Genomic DNA, 17,850 nt, shown 5'->3' on the forward strand with positions numbered 1-17,850 from the left:
CCATGGGCAGAGGAGCCTGGCAGGCTACAGTTCATAGGGTCGCAAAGAGTCAGACACAAAAGTGACTGAGCACACTTAACCAACATGTCAGTGACACTGCTCACAGATACATGAGCGTTCTCTCTGTCTACCTCTCTTTGTGTGTTTTTCTCTCTACCTGTTACTTGATTTCAAAAACCTTGTTTGATTGTTCTGCTTCAAATAGATCAGAACTTAGTACAAGAAGGGTATAATAGTTAAAAGGGACAGTCTGGCAGCCAATATGCTGACAACCAGGAAAAAGAAAACAAAGCAGACACCAAAAAAAGCACAGGAATCTGGGTATCATTTAATTTCAATTCAAATATATCCACTCACAAATAATACATAAATTCCCATGTAAGTTTTGTTATGTCAGAGCACAATAAATCATTTTCATACTGATGACTTATAATCAGGCTTATGTACTGTAGACTCAACTTAAAGGCAATAAGGAACTATGTCAACTTTATTAATTTCCATAAAATTAAAAATATTTTAAAGTTAATGAACTAAGGGGACAAGCAATTGGTTGGGTAATTCAGTCAACGTGGAACACCCAATCCCTGATGATGACAGCAGGTACCTTCCTGAAGTTTTGTTTTGAGGACCTGTAATGTGCCAGGGCCCGCACTAAGGTCTTTGTATACAGTTTCTCTGCTAAACCACTCAATACTCCTATAAATAAATATGCATCTTCCCATTTTCTAGATTTGAAAACTGAGGCTGACAGGGAGAGAATAAATACACGTTCCAAACCATAAAGATAGATAGTTGTACAGATGACACTACAGCAAGCTGTCTCCACAATACTAAGAAACCCAGGGAAATGAAGAATCAACTGTAAGAACCATCCATTGCAGGAAAGCATGGCCTCTTGGCCAAAGAATTCACCACAGCTTCCCAAAGTCATAGACCTAGTACCCAAAACTATATTGGCCACTCTTTTTCATTCACTCTTTTTCCAATGGTTTCAAAAGACTGAGTACTTATTTGTGCCAGTTAATCAAGGGATTCACCAATATTTATTATGTGCTCACCTTGTACAACATTGTAATAAATACTGGTTTTTTCACTCTTTCATTGGTTATTTCCCTATTGAGCCTCAAATATTTTCTTTGCCTTTTATTCAGTGAAAGATACAATACCATCACATTACAAACCAAGAAATGTGGGACACTCAGTTGAGCATGGGTGACGTGAATGAAGCCAAAACAATTGGTGAGAAAACATTAAAATGCAGATTTCTCAACTGGGAAGTCAAATTTACAACAGTGTTATCTTGCAAATGTCACCACTTTTTCAAGTTTCATATCAGAAAGATAATTTTCAGAAGTATTTCTCTGGTGGAAGCATATTTCAGACTAGAGATACATGTTTTCCTTCAATAATTTAAGAAATTAAGATTAGATATTACTGAACTATTTTTTTTTACAACCTTCTGTATATATGAAGCTCCAACTTACCATATCTGTGCTAAAACAGGCTGAGGTAACCCAGATTGAAAAAAAAAGTTTCTAGCTTGATCACCTGTAAATTAAATGGATAAAGTTTTAGAAGAAAATAGTGGATGACAGAAAACTCCTATGTCAAAATTACAAAAATGAAAGAGGCTAATAATCTAGTAAATACGAAACTTAATACATTTTAAAAGCCCAATGATAAGTTTGTAAGTAACAATAAAATGAATACATCAGCATGGACTTTAGAACGTAACACTTAAAAAAAAAAAGTGTGTACCATTATGTAAGGGTAGACTGTCTATGTTAATAAATCTGCTAGTAATTAAAATGGTAACAGCTACATATTATGACAAAGTGTACCTCCAGGAATCCCCAAGAAACTGCTGACCCATACTCCTACTTTACAAAAGGGTTCTTTGCTATTCCCATTTACCTACACTTCAAATTATTGGTACTGCTAACATATTTATGGGGAATGAGTAACAGTGATCAAAAGAATGACATCAATGACTAAGAATTAATAAGTTAAAGAGAACTGAGACAAACATACACAAAAACAAGTCTCCAGGAAATCTAGATTTCATTTTCTCTAAAGCTAATTCCTGAAAAGTAATCAAACAGGAAAGAAACTAGAAAAGGCAAAGTACAAAGGCATCTTTAAGGACACAGTAATAAACAAAATGTTTTTAAATGTTCATATCTCTTAATTTACTCAAGTTTCTCAAGCCAAGGTCAAGGTCAGAATTAAGGAAGTGTTTTTACTCAAGGACCACAGTCCAATGCTACAATTACTTAAAGAATGTGATCCATTAATTTCACCAATTCCCACCAGTGATATGGCTAAAACAGTGACTTGGCATCCATTAAAAACTGCAGAAAGGCTTGAGTGCATCGGAGGAAAAGTAACTGTGAAAATACAGAATCCAGGCTAAGTCAAATAAGTCAAGTACATCTTTGGTCATAGGTGCCGACCTTCACTCTGCATAATAGACTTTCCACAGATATATGCACTACGGTAAGTAAAAATGTAAAAATACTGACTCCAATTACCAGTAATAAATCCAGATATTGGCTTTAAACTATGGAACTGTTGATCATGCTTTGCTCTTTCCTCTACAGTTATGGCCCAAATATCCAGGCTGCCTACAAGCCAAAGAAAAGACAAAGGAATTATTCAATGAAAAAAGAAAAACAACATGCTCACACACAGTTTCCACAACACTTATATGGTCAGTATATTATAAACCATTTGATAAATTACCATCTGTTTGTCCTTGGAAGTTGAGTAGACACATACACAGTACTATGTATATAATAGATAATAAGAAGAACTATACAGCATTGGAAACTCTACTCAATACTCTCTAATGTCCTAAATGGGAAAAGAATCTAAAAACAGTAGATATAAGTCTATGTGTAATGGATTCCCTTTGCTGTACAACACCAAGTAACACAACACTGTAAATCAACTATACTGCAATAAGATAACTTTTTAAAGGAAAGAAAAAAAGAGAAAAGTAAGAGTAAAGCAAGCAAAGAAAAAAAGACATTAACATACATTCTTTGTGAAAGTTATGGAAAAATTGAGCTTCACTAAATTAGTATTCTAGTTGATTCCATGAAAATCTTTTTGGAGTGATAAAAATACTCAAACACTAGACTTCAGTAACTTTTATAGAATGTAGATTATAATTCACTGAAACTGATTTTAAAAATGGGAAATGAGTATCTTGGGGGAAAAAAAAAAAAACAATGACAAACCAGAGAAAACAGGGTTAAGTTCTTCAGTTTCAACTCTTGGACTGACCAGATGTTCCCTCATTTCTGAGACTGTCCTCACTTTAGGGCTCCACCAGGCTCCTCTGTCCATGGGATTCTCCAGGCAAGAATACTGGAGTGGGTAGCTATTCCCTTCCCCAGGGCATCTGCCCAACCGAGGGATCAAACCCACGTCTCCTGCACTGGAGGCAGATCCTTTACCATCTGAGCCACGAGGGGAGCCCACTTTAGTTACGAGGTCTCCTCACATGAATTCACCAAAATAACTCTTGATTACATTAAGAAAAAGGCTTTCAGGAGTTCAGACGTCTTCCCAAATAGTGGGAACAGACAATACGTGACGGGGCAGGTCTGATGACAGTGATGGTCAGCGCAGCAATTCATTCCGTCCCTGGAAACGTACTTGCTGAAAGCCTTGTATGTGCCAGGCACTGCGACAGACATCAGGGAAAAGAGGGCGACCCAGGCAGATCAGATCCCTCACAGGTCCTACAGTCCTCAACGTCTGGGGCCCTGTCAAAATTCGTCGAGTAAAAGCAAACCCCAACAAACAAACAAACAAAACAAAAATGTGCTCAGTCATTAAGAAGGAGGACAAAGACAAAACACAAAATAAAATAGTAACATGAATGGTTTTGAAAAGATTGCAAATTTCTGCACTAAGAATCCCACAGAGACTTTTCCTGACGTGATCTCAGGAATGAGGCTTTGGGCTGCCTTACTCTCTTCATGGTGACCAGGTGTGACAGTTGCCAAGAGATACTTTGGCAACTGTATCTCTTTAAAACAAAACAAAACATGGCCAGTAAGGGAAACCAACATTTAACACTTTCCTAATAATCTTAGGGAAGATTACCTGAAAAGAAAATTTTGTGCAGATTGATGTTTCAAATAGATAAACTAAAGCAAAACAAAAATTGCATGCTTCAAATCCAGTCTTCCAAACAAAGTACAGAATATAAATGACCCAGTAACCTGAACAAATAAATTGCAGAAAACAACAAATCAAAACAGAGATGGGGGAGGGGGGTGGTTCACTAACAAAGCAACTAAAGAGACACATGAACTAATTCACTGTGTCTTGTTCCGATCCTGAGTTGAACCAAACTGTAACAAAAAAAGTAACACCTAAGGAATATCAGGGAAATTTTTAACAGTGACTCTATAGTTGAGAACATTAAGGAATTACTATAAATTTCATTGGAGTGGTAACAGTATCATAGTTATATCTTTAAAAGTCCACTAAAATGTCTGTGGATGAAATGATCTGATATATATATGCAAGGTGCTCAAAAGAATCCAAGTGAATCAATATTGACCATAAGTTGATTGATAATCACTGAAACTATGCAATGGGTTGAGTGAACTATTCCCTCTATTTATGTGAATATTTGAAATCTGCCATAATACTAAGTTTTTAAAACTACAGTTCCAAAGTACATTAAAAAAAAAAGAAAAAATCTTTGAAAACTTACCACCAAAAGGTGTGGGAAACTGAGCCATGGTTCTGTTACTTTCACCTTGCTAAGGGACGCCTGCAATTGAAACGCAACATTTAAGTTCATGAAAACTTCACTTCTAGGTACTTATAAACACACTGACAGGCTGTCTTTAATGACCTGAAGACTGACACTAGAGCTAGGAGATAACACTGCAAATGAAGGTTACCACTAAGGGTTCATTCATTCATTCCTTCTCTGCACAGCTTCTTAGTCCCGGGTGCAGTGATGGGCACTAAGGAATGTGGATGAAAGCCTCTAGGGCAACAAGAAACTCTCAGTCTGGTGAGTGATCCTGTACTATTATCCCACTCATTGCATTGTTGAATTTGTTATTTTTTAAATCTATCTTTTTCCTAACCACCACATATACTAGTCCATCTGCTTGATGGTTACAACAACTGCTCTTTTTCATTAACACTAGTACACGCAGTGCACTGTCTTACCTTCTTCTTTTTTTTTTTTTGGTGACTCTTTGCGAACTCATGAACTGTTATCATCAGCAACAGATGCTGGCAGTCATTTTTCCTGAAGCAGCAGACCCACTTCATTTTTGAGAACACACACACACAGGATGTTCTCAGTCCTGTCTGACTCTTTGTGACCTCATGGACTTTAGCCCACCAGGCTCCCCTGTGGAGTATTCCAGTCAAGAATACTAGAGTGGGTTGCCATTTCCTCCTCCAGGGGATATTCCAGACCCAGGGATCAAACCCATATCTCCTGTGTCTCCTACGCTGGCAGGCAGATGCTTTATCACTGAGTTTCCTGGGAAGCCCAAGTACATGCTGTGAGGCATGAGGGAAAAAAACTAAAATAAAAAAATCTGAATACAAACTATTAAAGAATTTCCATTTGGGGGACTTCCCTGATGGTACAGTGCATAGGAATCCACCTGCCAATGCAGGTGACACTGGTTAGATCTTGGTCTGGGAAGGTTCCACATGCCTTGAAGCAAATAAGCCTGGGCACAACTCCTGAGCTGGTGCTGAGAGCCTGCACTCTGAAACAAGAGAAGCCATTGCAACGAGAGGCCTGGGTATCACAGTGAACAGCAGCCCCGCTCACCTCAACGAGAGAGCAGCCCTGCTCATTACAGCTAGAGAAAAGCCTGCGTAGCAATGAAGACCCGGCACAGTCATAAAGAAAGAAATAAAGAGAACCGAATGGAACATCTGTGAAGTAGTTAGCCTGGAAAACTAACCAGAGTGAAGCTGGGGGGTGGGGTGTACTGTCCCACACAATAAAAGCTCTGGTAGACAAAAAAGACCACAGAAGGGAAACCAGTGGGTTTGTTGTGTTAAAGTGTTGAAGCAGACCACAAGAAAACTGAATGTGGGAAATAAGTAATAGAATTTTGCCAGATAAGCCCAAAAAGCTTTTATTTTTGTACAAAAAAGTCAAGTGTAAGCATTTATCAAATGGAAGTTGAAAGTCTTATATTAAAAAAAAATCTAACAGTGAGGTTTAAAAACACAAAACAGGAGTGAGTGAAGGCAGAAGTTCAACACATACAATGGGATTTCAACCCATACAACCAGTTCAGCTAAGGTGAGCTATCTGTAACAGGGGATATAGAGCTATCAATAATATAACCCCCGAGCCAAAGACTGGTACAGTGAGCAGTGGGCAAGCAAGCAAAGCTTCATCTGCATTTACAGCCACTCCCCTTCACTCCCATGACCGCTTGAGATCCCAAATAGCTGTGGCCTTAGAGGTATGTATGAGACAACTCGAACTCTCCATATGTTTAGGATTGAAGTCAAGGCAGAATATCCTGAGATGGCCATAAAAGCACTGAAAAGCCTGCTTCCATTTCCAGTATCCTATCTTTGCGAAACATGAGATTATGGAGTAAACTGGACATAAGCAAGCACACTTTGGATGTCACTGTCTCCCATCATCCCCAGATGGGACCATCTAGTTGCAGGAAAACAAGCTTAGGGCTCCCACTGAATCTGCATTATGGTGAGTGGGATAATTATTTCATTATATATCACAATGTAATAATAAAAGAAGTAAGAATTATCCTGAAACTGTATTTCCCTCTGTGGAAAAACTGTCTTCCATGAAACTGGTCCCTAGTGCCAAAAAGGTTGGGGACTGCTGATCTACAATGAAAATACACAGGAACGTAGGCATCTACATAAAGGAAACTAGAGATGGGTGTTCTTCTCCCTGAAGAATCAGGGATGCAGGGCCATTGCCTCAGAACAAGTGCAGAAAGCTCACCAGCTGATGCAATATTCTGGGGAAGATCTGTTCTTCATCAGAGAAGGCAGCACCATGCACACAAGCCTGTCCACCCAACTTTATTAACACTTAGCATTTCTATTTCCTGTAGCCTTTTCTCTATAAATATATAATTGTTTCCTTCTTTTGCACACTTTACATTATAAAAAAATACTTTCCCCAAGTTGGGCTTCCCTGGTAGCTCAGCTAGTAAAGAATCCTCTCCAATGCAGGAGACCCCGGTTCGATTCCTGTTGGGAAGTTCCACAAGAGAAGAGATAGGTTACCCACTCCAGTATCTTGGGATTCCCTGGGGGCTCAACTGGTGGGTTCAATCCGTGGGTTGGGAAGATCCCCTGGAGAAGGGAATGGCTACCCACTCCAATATTCTGGCCTGGAGAATTTCCTTGCAAAGAGTCGGACATGACTGAGCGACTTTCACTTCCCCAAGTTATTAAAAACCTTTCATAAACACATTGCTGGACTTACTTATATCTTTTTAGAGTGAGGCAAACATTCCTATCTTTACATATTAAAAAATAGAAAAACACTTGGACTAAATATTGAGCAATCAAGAAATAGTAAATAGTAGTTTGAAAAGTTTGGCTAAATGTTAGGATTTTTAAGCCAAAAGGTAAAACATGTTTGAGAAAAGTCTTTAACCTTTCTTCATTTCAGCTTCAGAAAGGGGAGCTAATCACAGAAAGTTACAAAATAAATATGATTCTGAATTTCAATATTTACATTAAAATTCAAATTTTAATGTATTTAAAGTAGAAGACACCTCTGTAAATTTATATTTATAAAAGTGATAGGTCATCCTTAAAACAGTATTAAAATGTCACTTTGCATAAAAACGGTGTTAAAATACATTTGTTATTTGATTCAGTGTTTTGCTATTATAAAGGGCGATTACTCAAAAAATATTAAATGATTTCAAAAAATAAAATACAAAATATGTATAATTGGTCTCTAGCACACTAAAATACAACAAAAAAGGCAAAAATTAATTATGAGGAATAAAATTTCTAAACTCAATTATTGGCACAATTTAAAACTTTTAACTTTATATTAAATAAACTTTGCAAAACATCTTTAAAAATAGGTATGTCATATAATTCTTCCTAACTTCCTGGAGGTTTGAAAATTTTCTAACACATTATAAAATTAAAGGGGGGGAATAGGTAAATATAAAAATGAGTATTGGGATGAGTTAATTCAAACGTGTACTCATTCACAGAAAAAGAAATCCTCACAATTACACAATTCCAGTAATTAGCAGAATTCTAACAACCAAAACAGAATTTAGTTAAGGATTAGTGATCGAAAGACCAAAATGAGATTATGAGCATACAGTATCTATTTTTATACTTAATTAATGCCCACACTCTCACAACATCTTGGAATCATCTTATATAAAGAAGCAAAATGGGTGAGAGGACTTGGGAGACTGGGGTTGTGCCTATACACTATTGAACTATGCATAAAATAGATAACTGATGAGAATGTACTGGATAGCACAGGGAACTCCACTTAATGCGCTGTGTGAACCGAGTGGGAATGAAGGCCAAACGGGAGAGGATACATGTATGTGTATGGCTGATTCATTCTGCTGTACAGTAGAAACTAACAGGGGCTTCCCTCGTAGCTCAACTGGTAAAGAATCCACCTGCAATGCAGGAGACCTAGGTTCAATCCCTGGGTTGGGAAGATCCACTGGAGGAGGAAATGGCAACCCACTCCACTATTCTTGTCTGGAGAATCCCATGAACAGAGGAGCCTGGTGGGTGGGGTTGCAAAGAGGAGCCTGGTCCATGGGGTTGCAAAGAGTCGGGACACGATGAAGCATAGCACAGCAAAGAAACTAAAAGAACATTGTAAAGCAACTACACTCCAATAAAAATTATTCTGTTTTAAAGCAAGAAGGAAAAGTCCCAATAACTAGACAAGCAAAACCTACAGAAGAGGCAGAGACTTGAACTAATGCTGTGAACACATCACTGAACTATGTTGGTTGCTAGATTCCTAACCAGAGAATACTTGGTCTCAATATTTAAAGATATAATCTTAATATAAGAGAAGGTATTTTATGTACAATGGAACATTTATAAGCACTATTCTTTTTGTTGTTATTTTTGTTCTTTAGCCACTAAGTGCAGTCCAAATTCTTTGAGACTCCATGGACTGTAGCCCACCAGGCTCCTCTGTCCATGAAATTTTCCAGGCAAGAATACTGGAGTGGGTTGTCATTCCCTCTTCCAGGGTATCTTCCCAAGTCAGGGATCACACTCTCATCTCCTGCATTGGCAAGAGGATTCTTTACCAAACACTGAGTCTTATCAAATCACTGAGCTTTACCGAACACTGAGCCAAAGACTGATTCTTTACCAAACCAGCTGCTGCTGCTAAGTCACTGCAGTCGTGTCCGACTCTGTGTGACCCCACAGACGGCAGCCACCAGGCTCCCCCGTCCCTGGGATTCTCCAGGCAAGAACACTGGAGTGGGTTGCCATTTCCTTCTCCAATGCATGAAAAGTGAAAAGTGAAAGTGAAGTTGCTCAGTTGTGTCCGACTCTTAGCGACCCCAGGGACTGCAACCTACCAGGCTCCTCCATCCATGGGATTTTCCAGGCAAAGTACTGGAGTGGGGTGCCATTGCCTTCTCCGAACCAGGGGAGCCTTAAATTTACAGTATTCCAACAGTTCTAGATTGCAGGCAACTACTCATGCTGCCAGAGAAAGGCAAGCTGGCTAGAAGGTATCAGAAGTCAGAGAGGTAAGGAAACAAGAGACTATTCTTCGTCATATTTAAAATAACTTTATCACTGGCCTGCATTTTCACAGATCTATTGTCTACATGCAGTTCACAGTGTCCTTTTCTAATATTCAGGCTAATTTATTTGAAGCAGATTTTCGTGGTACTAAGGCAATAAACTTTACATTCATTCCTTACAAAAATTTATTTTTAAAATTTTGTTGTAAAGTTGATCAAAAGGTTTAGTTTTATGTTAAAGGACCTACAGGATAGCAAGGTACAGAAGAAAAATTTTTAATTTCTGGAAATTTGGCATCAGTTAAACATTGAGAAAGAAAGGAAAAGAAAACTGTCAAAATGTGAGACAAAAATGAAAGTATAAGCAACAATAAAATACCTTGTAAGGTACAAAAATATTTCCAGGAATACACAAAAGTACATAGTATATCATGATATTATCTGGTATTTGAGAGTTGTGATGGTCTGGTTTCAGGCGCTGTTCTACTCATATTCAACCACTACCATCACCACCACTATCCCACCCCATCCTACTCCCTCATTCTAGAATAAAAATGGAAAGGAATCACAAAAATTAAAATTAAAACAAAAACTACTTCCCCCATATCTCTTACTTTTGGAGGCCATTACATCTCTAAGAATTCAAAATTAGAAAACCTTAAAAAACGAAATCTCTATTATTTAAAAAAAAATAAAAGTCTGCAATGAACAGAAAACAACTAGAGGAGTTTAGACCCCTGCATTTTAAGCAAGCCTTACACCAAATTCCAGTCCTGTGAAAAACGAGCAGGAGAAGAACAAAAGGCAGAAAGTTGCCCTGTAAGATTACACATAAAGGCAAGATGTACACAAAGGTCTTTTGAAATACAGAGAAAAGGTACCGAAAGCCACACAATACATGGACAAAGGAACTGACAAATCTCAAACATACAGCCAACCTGATCAATGCCGAATTGTCATGTCTGAAGTCATGGACCTCAAATGCAGCTTCTAAACGTGCCACTGTTTGAAGTTGAACAAGATGGCCTGTAAGGGATGTGCAGCTTGCTCACGAGTAAGATTTTAAAACTGCATGAAGGGTAAAGAACCCAATAAAAGAGAGAACTGAGTTCAAAGAGACAATGTCAATGTTCTATCTGAAAAGCTGGAGTGAACATTCAAGCTGTCCTCTCAAAAGAGAACAGGCATGCCTCCCAGGTTTCCGTTGTTGGGGGAAGGGGTGGTGGCCGGGGAACGAGGTGAGAAGGGGACGGGTCAGGGGCGGCCAGTGGCCAGCAAGCACTGTCAGGCCCAGCTGTCAGCACGTCTCTGGGCAACACACACTGGCATTTGAGACGACGCGTCCACTCACCCCTGCTTACGTTCCACAAAGAGAAATGCCAAGACATCTTGCCTATGGAGCTCATGGAGCAGATTTTTAACCTTAGTTCTCCTAAATCACCCTTATTTTAATATTTGCAATAGGAGAGAATTCAGCAGGGAGCAATAAAACCAAAGCATAGCTACAAAGTTGAAAAATGAGGGACAGAAAACAAAAAGACAGAATAAAGGCATTCTTGTTTTAAGAGAGAAATGGAAATTAACCAGCCCCTCTCTGAAGCTTATTGGCACCTCCAGACCACCAACCAGTTGCCAAGTCACATCTAAGAAGTAAGTCATTAACTTACAGCTTGTCTAACGCTTCTAAGAAATCAGATTCTAGAACACTCACTAAGCTGCAGATAGGATAACCATTCATAAAGCTTCAATAAGTGAGGGACTTTATTTCTTCCAGAAGGTCCCATTTTCAAAAGGGTTATTAAGAATAAAACAGTTATCACTGGAAAAAAAAACAAAACAAAACAAAACAGTATCATTGAAAGGCACTAAAAGCTGAAAAAGTAATTCCTGGAAGAAAGCAGATTACCCCAAATCAAACATCACTAATTTTAAGAATCCATGAGTGGATATGTATATATACAGCTGATTCACACTATTGCACAGCAGATACTAACAAAACACTGCAAAGCAATTATATACCTATTAAAAAATAATTTAAAACAACATAAAATTAAAAACTATATAAGATACCATCAAAAAAAATCAGTGAGTGGGAGAGGGGCATTTCAGACTAAATTTTATTTTAAATATAAATCTTTTGGAATTTCAAGATTATCTGCCAATTAATGAGATTATATAAATTTAACATATTATCAACTCACTTTCCAGTTTCTTCCCAAATAAAAATAAGGGACAAAAAATTGAAAATTTCACAGGTAACTGTAAACAGTTATCACATGGGGGAAAAAAAAGTAATGAACTCGGTAATGGGAATGTTGTCCTCTGTGTCATGTGGATAAATCTGGTCACTAAAAGGAGACGATCTAAAACTTTTCTTCCAAATAAAAACTGAATTCTCAACACACTGCAAGGCACAAGCATATTTTAAAAAGAAAATATTTAATAATAAAATAACCTTCCATGTTATATCACCAGAAATGATATCACCCTGTCTTAAATCAACACAGTGTACCGGTTGGCTACTCTCACCTTTATCGCTAAGGTAAATAAGCTATAAACCTCTAAATACAAGCAGCAACCAAGAAGGGTCTTATCAGTTCTGCTTCACGAACAGTGATCAAAGCAAGTCAGAGAAAAGTCTTAGAGGAAGTCTCAGTTTTGGAAAAGAAGTCAAGAAACTACCCAGAAAGCACCAATTGTGCAAAACAGTGCTGTAACACTGAAAAGAGCAAGAAAGCAGAAAGGCCTCCTGCAAGAATTTTAAGACTCATTCCACAAAAATAGTGCAACAGCTGCAATCAGATAAATTAAATATGAGTTTACAGAGCACAGTAAAAGAAGAAATGAAACATACGCATGCTGCACAAAAAACAACCATGTGCTAGTATTGATAAACTGCTCTACATTTGAATATACTCATCAAAATGAAATTTGCCTACATGGAAGCCTTGATAGGTAAAGAACCTACCTGTCAATGCAGCAGACTCAGGTTCCATCTCTGGGGTCGAGAAGATCCCCTGGAGAAGGAAATGGCAACCCACTCCAGTATTCTCGCTGGGAAACCCCATGGACAGAGGAGCTTGGTGGGCTGCAGTCCACGGGGTCGCAGAGTCAGACATGACTAAGCAACTGAGCATGAGCACAAAGCTTTAATAATGAGCACACAATCGGGAAGCCAGCGAGCATGTCACATCTTCGACATCTTCACAGATGCAGTGCGTGACAGTTAAACCAACTATCTCTCCTGATGCCAGCAAGTGGAAACCTCAAGGGAGATTTGTTTCAATCTCTTATTAGAGTCTGTGCTAAGGACTGGTAAGTGTTTACCCAATCAGGAGATAAAGGAAATCTATAGGGCTACCTATTAATAATCTCATCCATGCATAGATGCTGGCTGACTCCTGCTACAGCTGAACATTAATTTACCAACAGGTAAAGAACACCCATGAAATTAAAAGATGCTTGCTCCTTGGAAGAAAAGCTATGACCAACCAAGACAGCATATTAAAAAGCAGAGACATCACTTTGCTGACAAAGTTCCGTCTAGTCAAAGCTATGGTTTTGTATGAATGTCTGTCTAGTCAAAGCTAGTCATGTATGGATGTGAGAGTTGGACTATAAAGAAAGCTGAGCAGCGAAGAATTGATGCTTTTAAACTGTGGTGTTGGAGAAGACTCTTGAGAGTCCCTTGGACTGCAAGGAGATCCAACCAGTCCATCCTAAAGGAAATCAGCCTGAATATTCATTGGAAGGACTGATGCTGAAGCTCCAATACTTTGGCCACCTGATGCGAAGAACTGACTCACTGGAAAAGACCCTGATGCTGGGAAAGACTGAAGGCAGGAGGAGAAGACAAAGACAGAGGATGAGATGGTTGGATGGCATCACTGACTCGATGGACATGAGTTTGAGCAAGTTCCAGGAATTGGTGATGGACAGGGAAGCCTGGTGTGCTGCAGTCCATGGGGTCACAAAGAGTCGGACACAACTGAGCGACTGAACTGAACTGACCTGAAAGAATGAGGGATGTCCAAAGAAAAAGCCTTACTGCAACATCAATGAAAAGTGACTGAGTGCCATGAATGAAAGTAAAGGACAATACAGTCATTAACAAAAGCCAACTGTGCCCTGGTAGGTGACCTAAAGGACGTCTGTGCAGGACAAGATTTATGACACAAGGAACTTTTAGGGCTAAAAAACTATTCAGTGACATTAGCATCACTAAACACTCAGCAGACTGCAGCCAACAGAAAACCAGAGTGTTTCAAGAGACAACAGATACATGATTCAAATCTTTAATTTCACTTCACTTGACTGAATTACACTGAAATATATTCATGCCTGAGAAAAAAAGACAAAAGCTGAAAAGAATCCTGGTCATCATTTACTAAGGATTTCACCCAATTTAAGTGGAAGTGGCTAGCTGTACCATTAAAGTACAGAAAAGAAACTTAGAAGTTTCTGTTAAAAATCACAAATACACTGTGCTCTGGAATAAAATTGAAAAAGAAGAAAATTAAAAAAAAAAAGAAAATTCCAAGTTTTCTCAATTTCATACTTTCTTTAAAAAGGTTCAATTTCTCATAATATGAAAAACCTTAGAGAAGCTACTTTTATTCTTAAAATGCGAATTCTAGTTCAGTTTATCCAAAATTACAATTTAAGCATGTTTCAACATGTATAGTTGACTGCATTTGATCTAAATGTTGTGGAATCCAGTAGAGCTGTTTATAATTCCAAATAACATTCAAAAGATTTTGAAAAGATAACTATTGTTACTGAAGGGAAGAAAAGTTAATTTATTCAATATGCAGTTCACTGATTAACATTCATCTGTGTGGACATTATTAAACTAACCCTTTTATTTCCTCTCTGACAAAGCTTTTCTTATTTCCTTTACACCCCAACCTTTAAAATGGACCTTACAAAGTTTTTGTCAAATGGAAATTTTAATTGAGAATTTGAGCCAACTTAATTAAGGTCAATCCAGCGTGGAAAGTTCACCACAAAAGAATGAAGTAAAACCTCAAAATAAGCAAGTTCATTATTGCAGATTTCCAATATTAATAACTGTAACAACTAGAGTCCCCTCTCCCACTGCTGGTGGGAGGATGAACTGTTATATCTCCTTTGGAAAGCAATGTGACAATAATGTTCCAAGAGTGAAAAAATGTTCTTTACCCATGTAACCAATAATTCAACTCCTGGGAATGTGCCCTAAGAAAATAATTAAAATGTCCAAAGCTGTTTACTGTGACCACTTGCGGTCCAGTGGTTAAGAATCTGCCTGCCAGTGCAGGGGACATGGGTTTGATCCCTGGTCTGGGAAGATCCCTCCCACCATGGAGCCACTAAGCCCGGGTGCCACAGCTACTGGGCCCATGCTCTGCAGCAAGAGCAGCCATCACAGCAAGGAGAGAGCAGTTCCCGCTTGCCGCAACTAGAGAAAGCCTACATGCAGCAACTAAGAGCTAGGGCAGCCAAGAACAGGGAAATAAAATGTATGATAAACTGAAAAATTATCTTTTATGTTCAGAACATCTGAACATTACTATTTTCTCCCTTCTGTGGTTATATTTCAATAGGTGAGATCCAGGAATTTGACTGAAAAATGTTATTCTGCTGTGTACAGAAAAATAGAATTGTATATAGATAGATAAATGGTCACTCCATCTATCTGGAATTCTAATAAAGCTGCTCCCTCCTTCTTGCCACCTGAGTATGTTGCTGCAGTGGAATTCATGGCCCTTACAACAGCACTGGCAGCAGCAAAGCCAGGAGTGATTCTCAAGAGAGGCAGACTTTACTAACTGTCAGAGTAGGTTAGCAAGGATTAACTGAGCCGTCACAGGCACAGTCCAGTTCAGAAAAGGATCACCAGCTTCAGGCTGGCTGTGGATCTTGTGGAGTTATGTACACTATTTCTAAGCTTTAGAGTCTTTATCTGGAAAATACAGATAATAACAGTACCTAGTTTATTGACAAAAAAAAAAAAAAACGAGGTGGATGAAACTGGAGCCTATTATACAGAGTGAAGTAAGCCAGAAGGAAAAACACCAATACAATATACTAACGCATATATATGGAACTTAGAAAGATGGTAACAATAACCCTGTGTACCAGACAGCAAAAGAGACACTGATGTATAGAACAGTCTTATGGACTCTATGGGAGAGGGAGAGGGTGGGAAGATTTGGGAGAATGGCATTGAATCATGTAAAATATCATGTATGAAACGAGATGCCAGTCCAGGTTCGATGCACGATACTAGATGCTTGGGGCTAGTGCACTGGGACGACCCAGAGGGAGGGTAGGGGGAGGGAGCAGGGAGGAGGGTTCAGGATGGGGAACACATGTATACCTGTGGCGGATTCATTTTGATATTTGGCAAAACTAATACAATTATGTAAAGTTTAAAAATAACATAAAATTTCAAAAAAATAATAAAAGTAATTGATAAAAGAAAAAAAAAAAAAACTCATCATGACAAAGACTCTCTCCCTGATCAAACTTTCATCAGGCTCCTCTGAGCCCACTTCTGGATGAGGGCTCAGCCTTGGCCCTGCCCTGTCCTTTCTTCCTAGCCCAGTTTAGCAAGAATCCTCTAGTCCGTTTAACAGAGCATCCCTACCTTTGATATCTAATTACATCTGATAACTGATCAAGTTCCTCAACTCCAACTTTTGATGTACCAGTCCTGGGCTTGCCTTTTGCAACATTCCCATTAGGTCAATATAGCAAGAATCCCCCAACCCATGAATGCCTCCTTGTAATAAATTTCCATCCACTGACCACCCCTTCCACCACCGACCCCCCACCCTTCATCCTGCCCCTTGGCTATAGATCCCCACTCATCTTGGTTGTACTCAGAGTTGAGTTACAATTCTCTCCTCTGTTGCAACAGTCTTCAATAAAGTCTTCCTTACGATTTTAACAAGTGTCAGAATAAGCTTTTGTTTAACAAGGGGAAATGAGTGTGAATGTAAATAAAATGCTTGGAACATTAACTTACGCACTTCTGTTCAGTCATGATTCTCACCCAGTAAATATAAAAGACTAACTTAATGTTTAAACGCTAAACTGTTAGCTTAAATCAAGTAATGGCTACTTATTACACAACGGTTTTTACTTTTTTTGGCTGTGCTGTGTGGCATAAGGTATCTTAGTTCTCCAACCAGGGGTCGAACCCGTGCCCCCTGCAATGGAAGTGCAGAGTCTTAACCGCTGGACCTCCAGAGAAGTCCCACAAAACTGTTATTGTGATAAAGATCCACAGAGAGCAACATTTAGGTGCTGCCTCAGAGAGCTGAAATTTAGAACAGGAACAGAGAATCACTCTAAGCGTGCGTCATACAACAGTGCGCGGCAGGTCAGGGTACAAACTCGGCAGAGAAGAGAAACTGATGAACGGAGTGTAGTGGAAAGGTCACCAGATGGGCTCTGAAGGAGGAAGACAAGTTGCAGAATCACTATCAAGGTGGAAGATGAACACTAAGGAGGAAGGAAACCACCCCAAGGGCAAAGGGGTAAAGGTGGTGCTGAGACTAGACTATGCCCCACTGGCAACACCTGGGCAAGGGAGCTAATGAAAGATGTAGCAGGAGCGGGCCAGGATCAGATTCACCTTTTCTAATTAACTTTTTCCGGTTTGTGCCCCTCTGGCAACTAAGAAGCAGGATGGGGGAAATGGCAGTTAGAATCCAAATAAATGCATACTATGGAATTGGCAAGAAAACATAGACACTGCCCATTAACAAGAACAAAACTGACAAGGAAAAAAAAAAAAAAACTGAGCACAGACACAGTTTGTAGAAATACACAAAAGGAAAAAAGATACAAAATTAATATGTCATCATTAGGCAACCTTAAAGATTTTATTTATGGTACAGCTATTACAAACTGGTAACTATTAACTACTGAACTATTCTTACAAAAGAACTGAATTTATCCCCTGCAGAACTCTACCCACACTCCCTCTCTGTCTTCCCTTCATGACCTGGCTAATTCTTCTTGCTATTCTAAACTCAGGCCACATGTCCTGTTTGAAAGTTAGAATGGTTTAAGTGGACTTCCTCTATTGTTCTTA

At 38.8% G+C, this 17,850-nt stretch overlaps 1 protein-coding gene across 10 annotated transcripts in view; it reads right to left on the minus strand.

The window, feature by feature from the left end:
• ITSN1 (intersectin 1) overlaps positions 1 to 17,850 on the minus strand; it is a 246,746-nt gene that overhangs the window by 168,197 nt on the left and 60,699 nt on the right. For 9 of the 10 annotated variants that reach the window (XM_027557093.1, XM_027556377.1, XM_027553336.1 and 6 more), the window contains exons 2-4: positions 4,736 to 4,795; positions 2,532 to 2,624; positions 1,485 to 1,548 (exon numbers count right to left, since the gene is read on the minus strand). In XM_027557093.1, the coding sequence (XP_027412894.1) occupies positions 1,485 to 1,548; positions 2,532 to 2,624; positions 4,736 to 4,763 (185 nt within the window). In that variant the 5' untranslated portion in view covers positions 4,764 to 4,795. Of the gene's footprint in view, positions 1 to 1,484; positions 1,549 to 2,531; positions 2,625 to 4,735; positions 4,796 to 10,702; positions 10,725 to 17,850 lie in introns of those variants that run through there. The other variant, XM_027554695.1, reaches the window with a different exon arrangement.

The sequence above is a fragment of the Bos indicus x Bos taurus genome, chromosome 1 (assembly GCF_003369695.1).
Source record: "Bos indicus x Bos taurus breed Angus x Brahman F1 hybrid chromosome 1, Bos_hybrid_MaternalHap_v2.0, whole genome shotgun sequence".
Classification (NCBI taxonomy): Eukaryota; Metazoa; Chordata; class Mammalia; order Artiodactyla; family Bovidae; genus Bos; species Bos indicus x Bos taurus.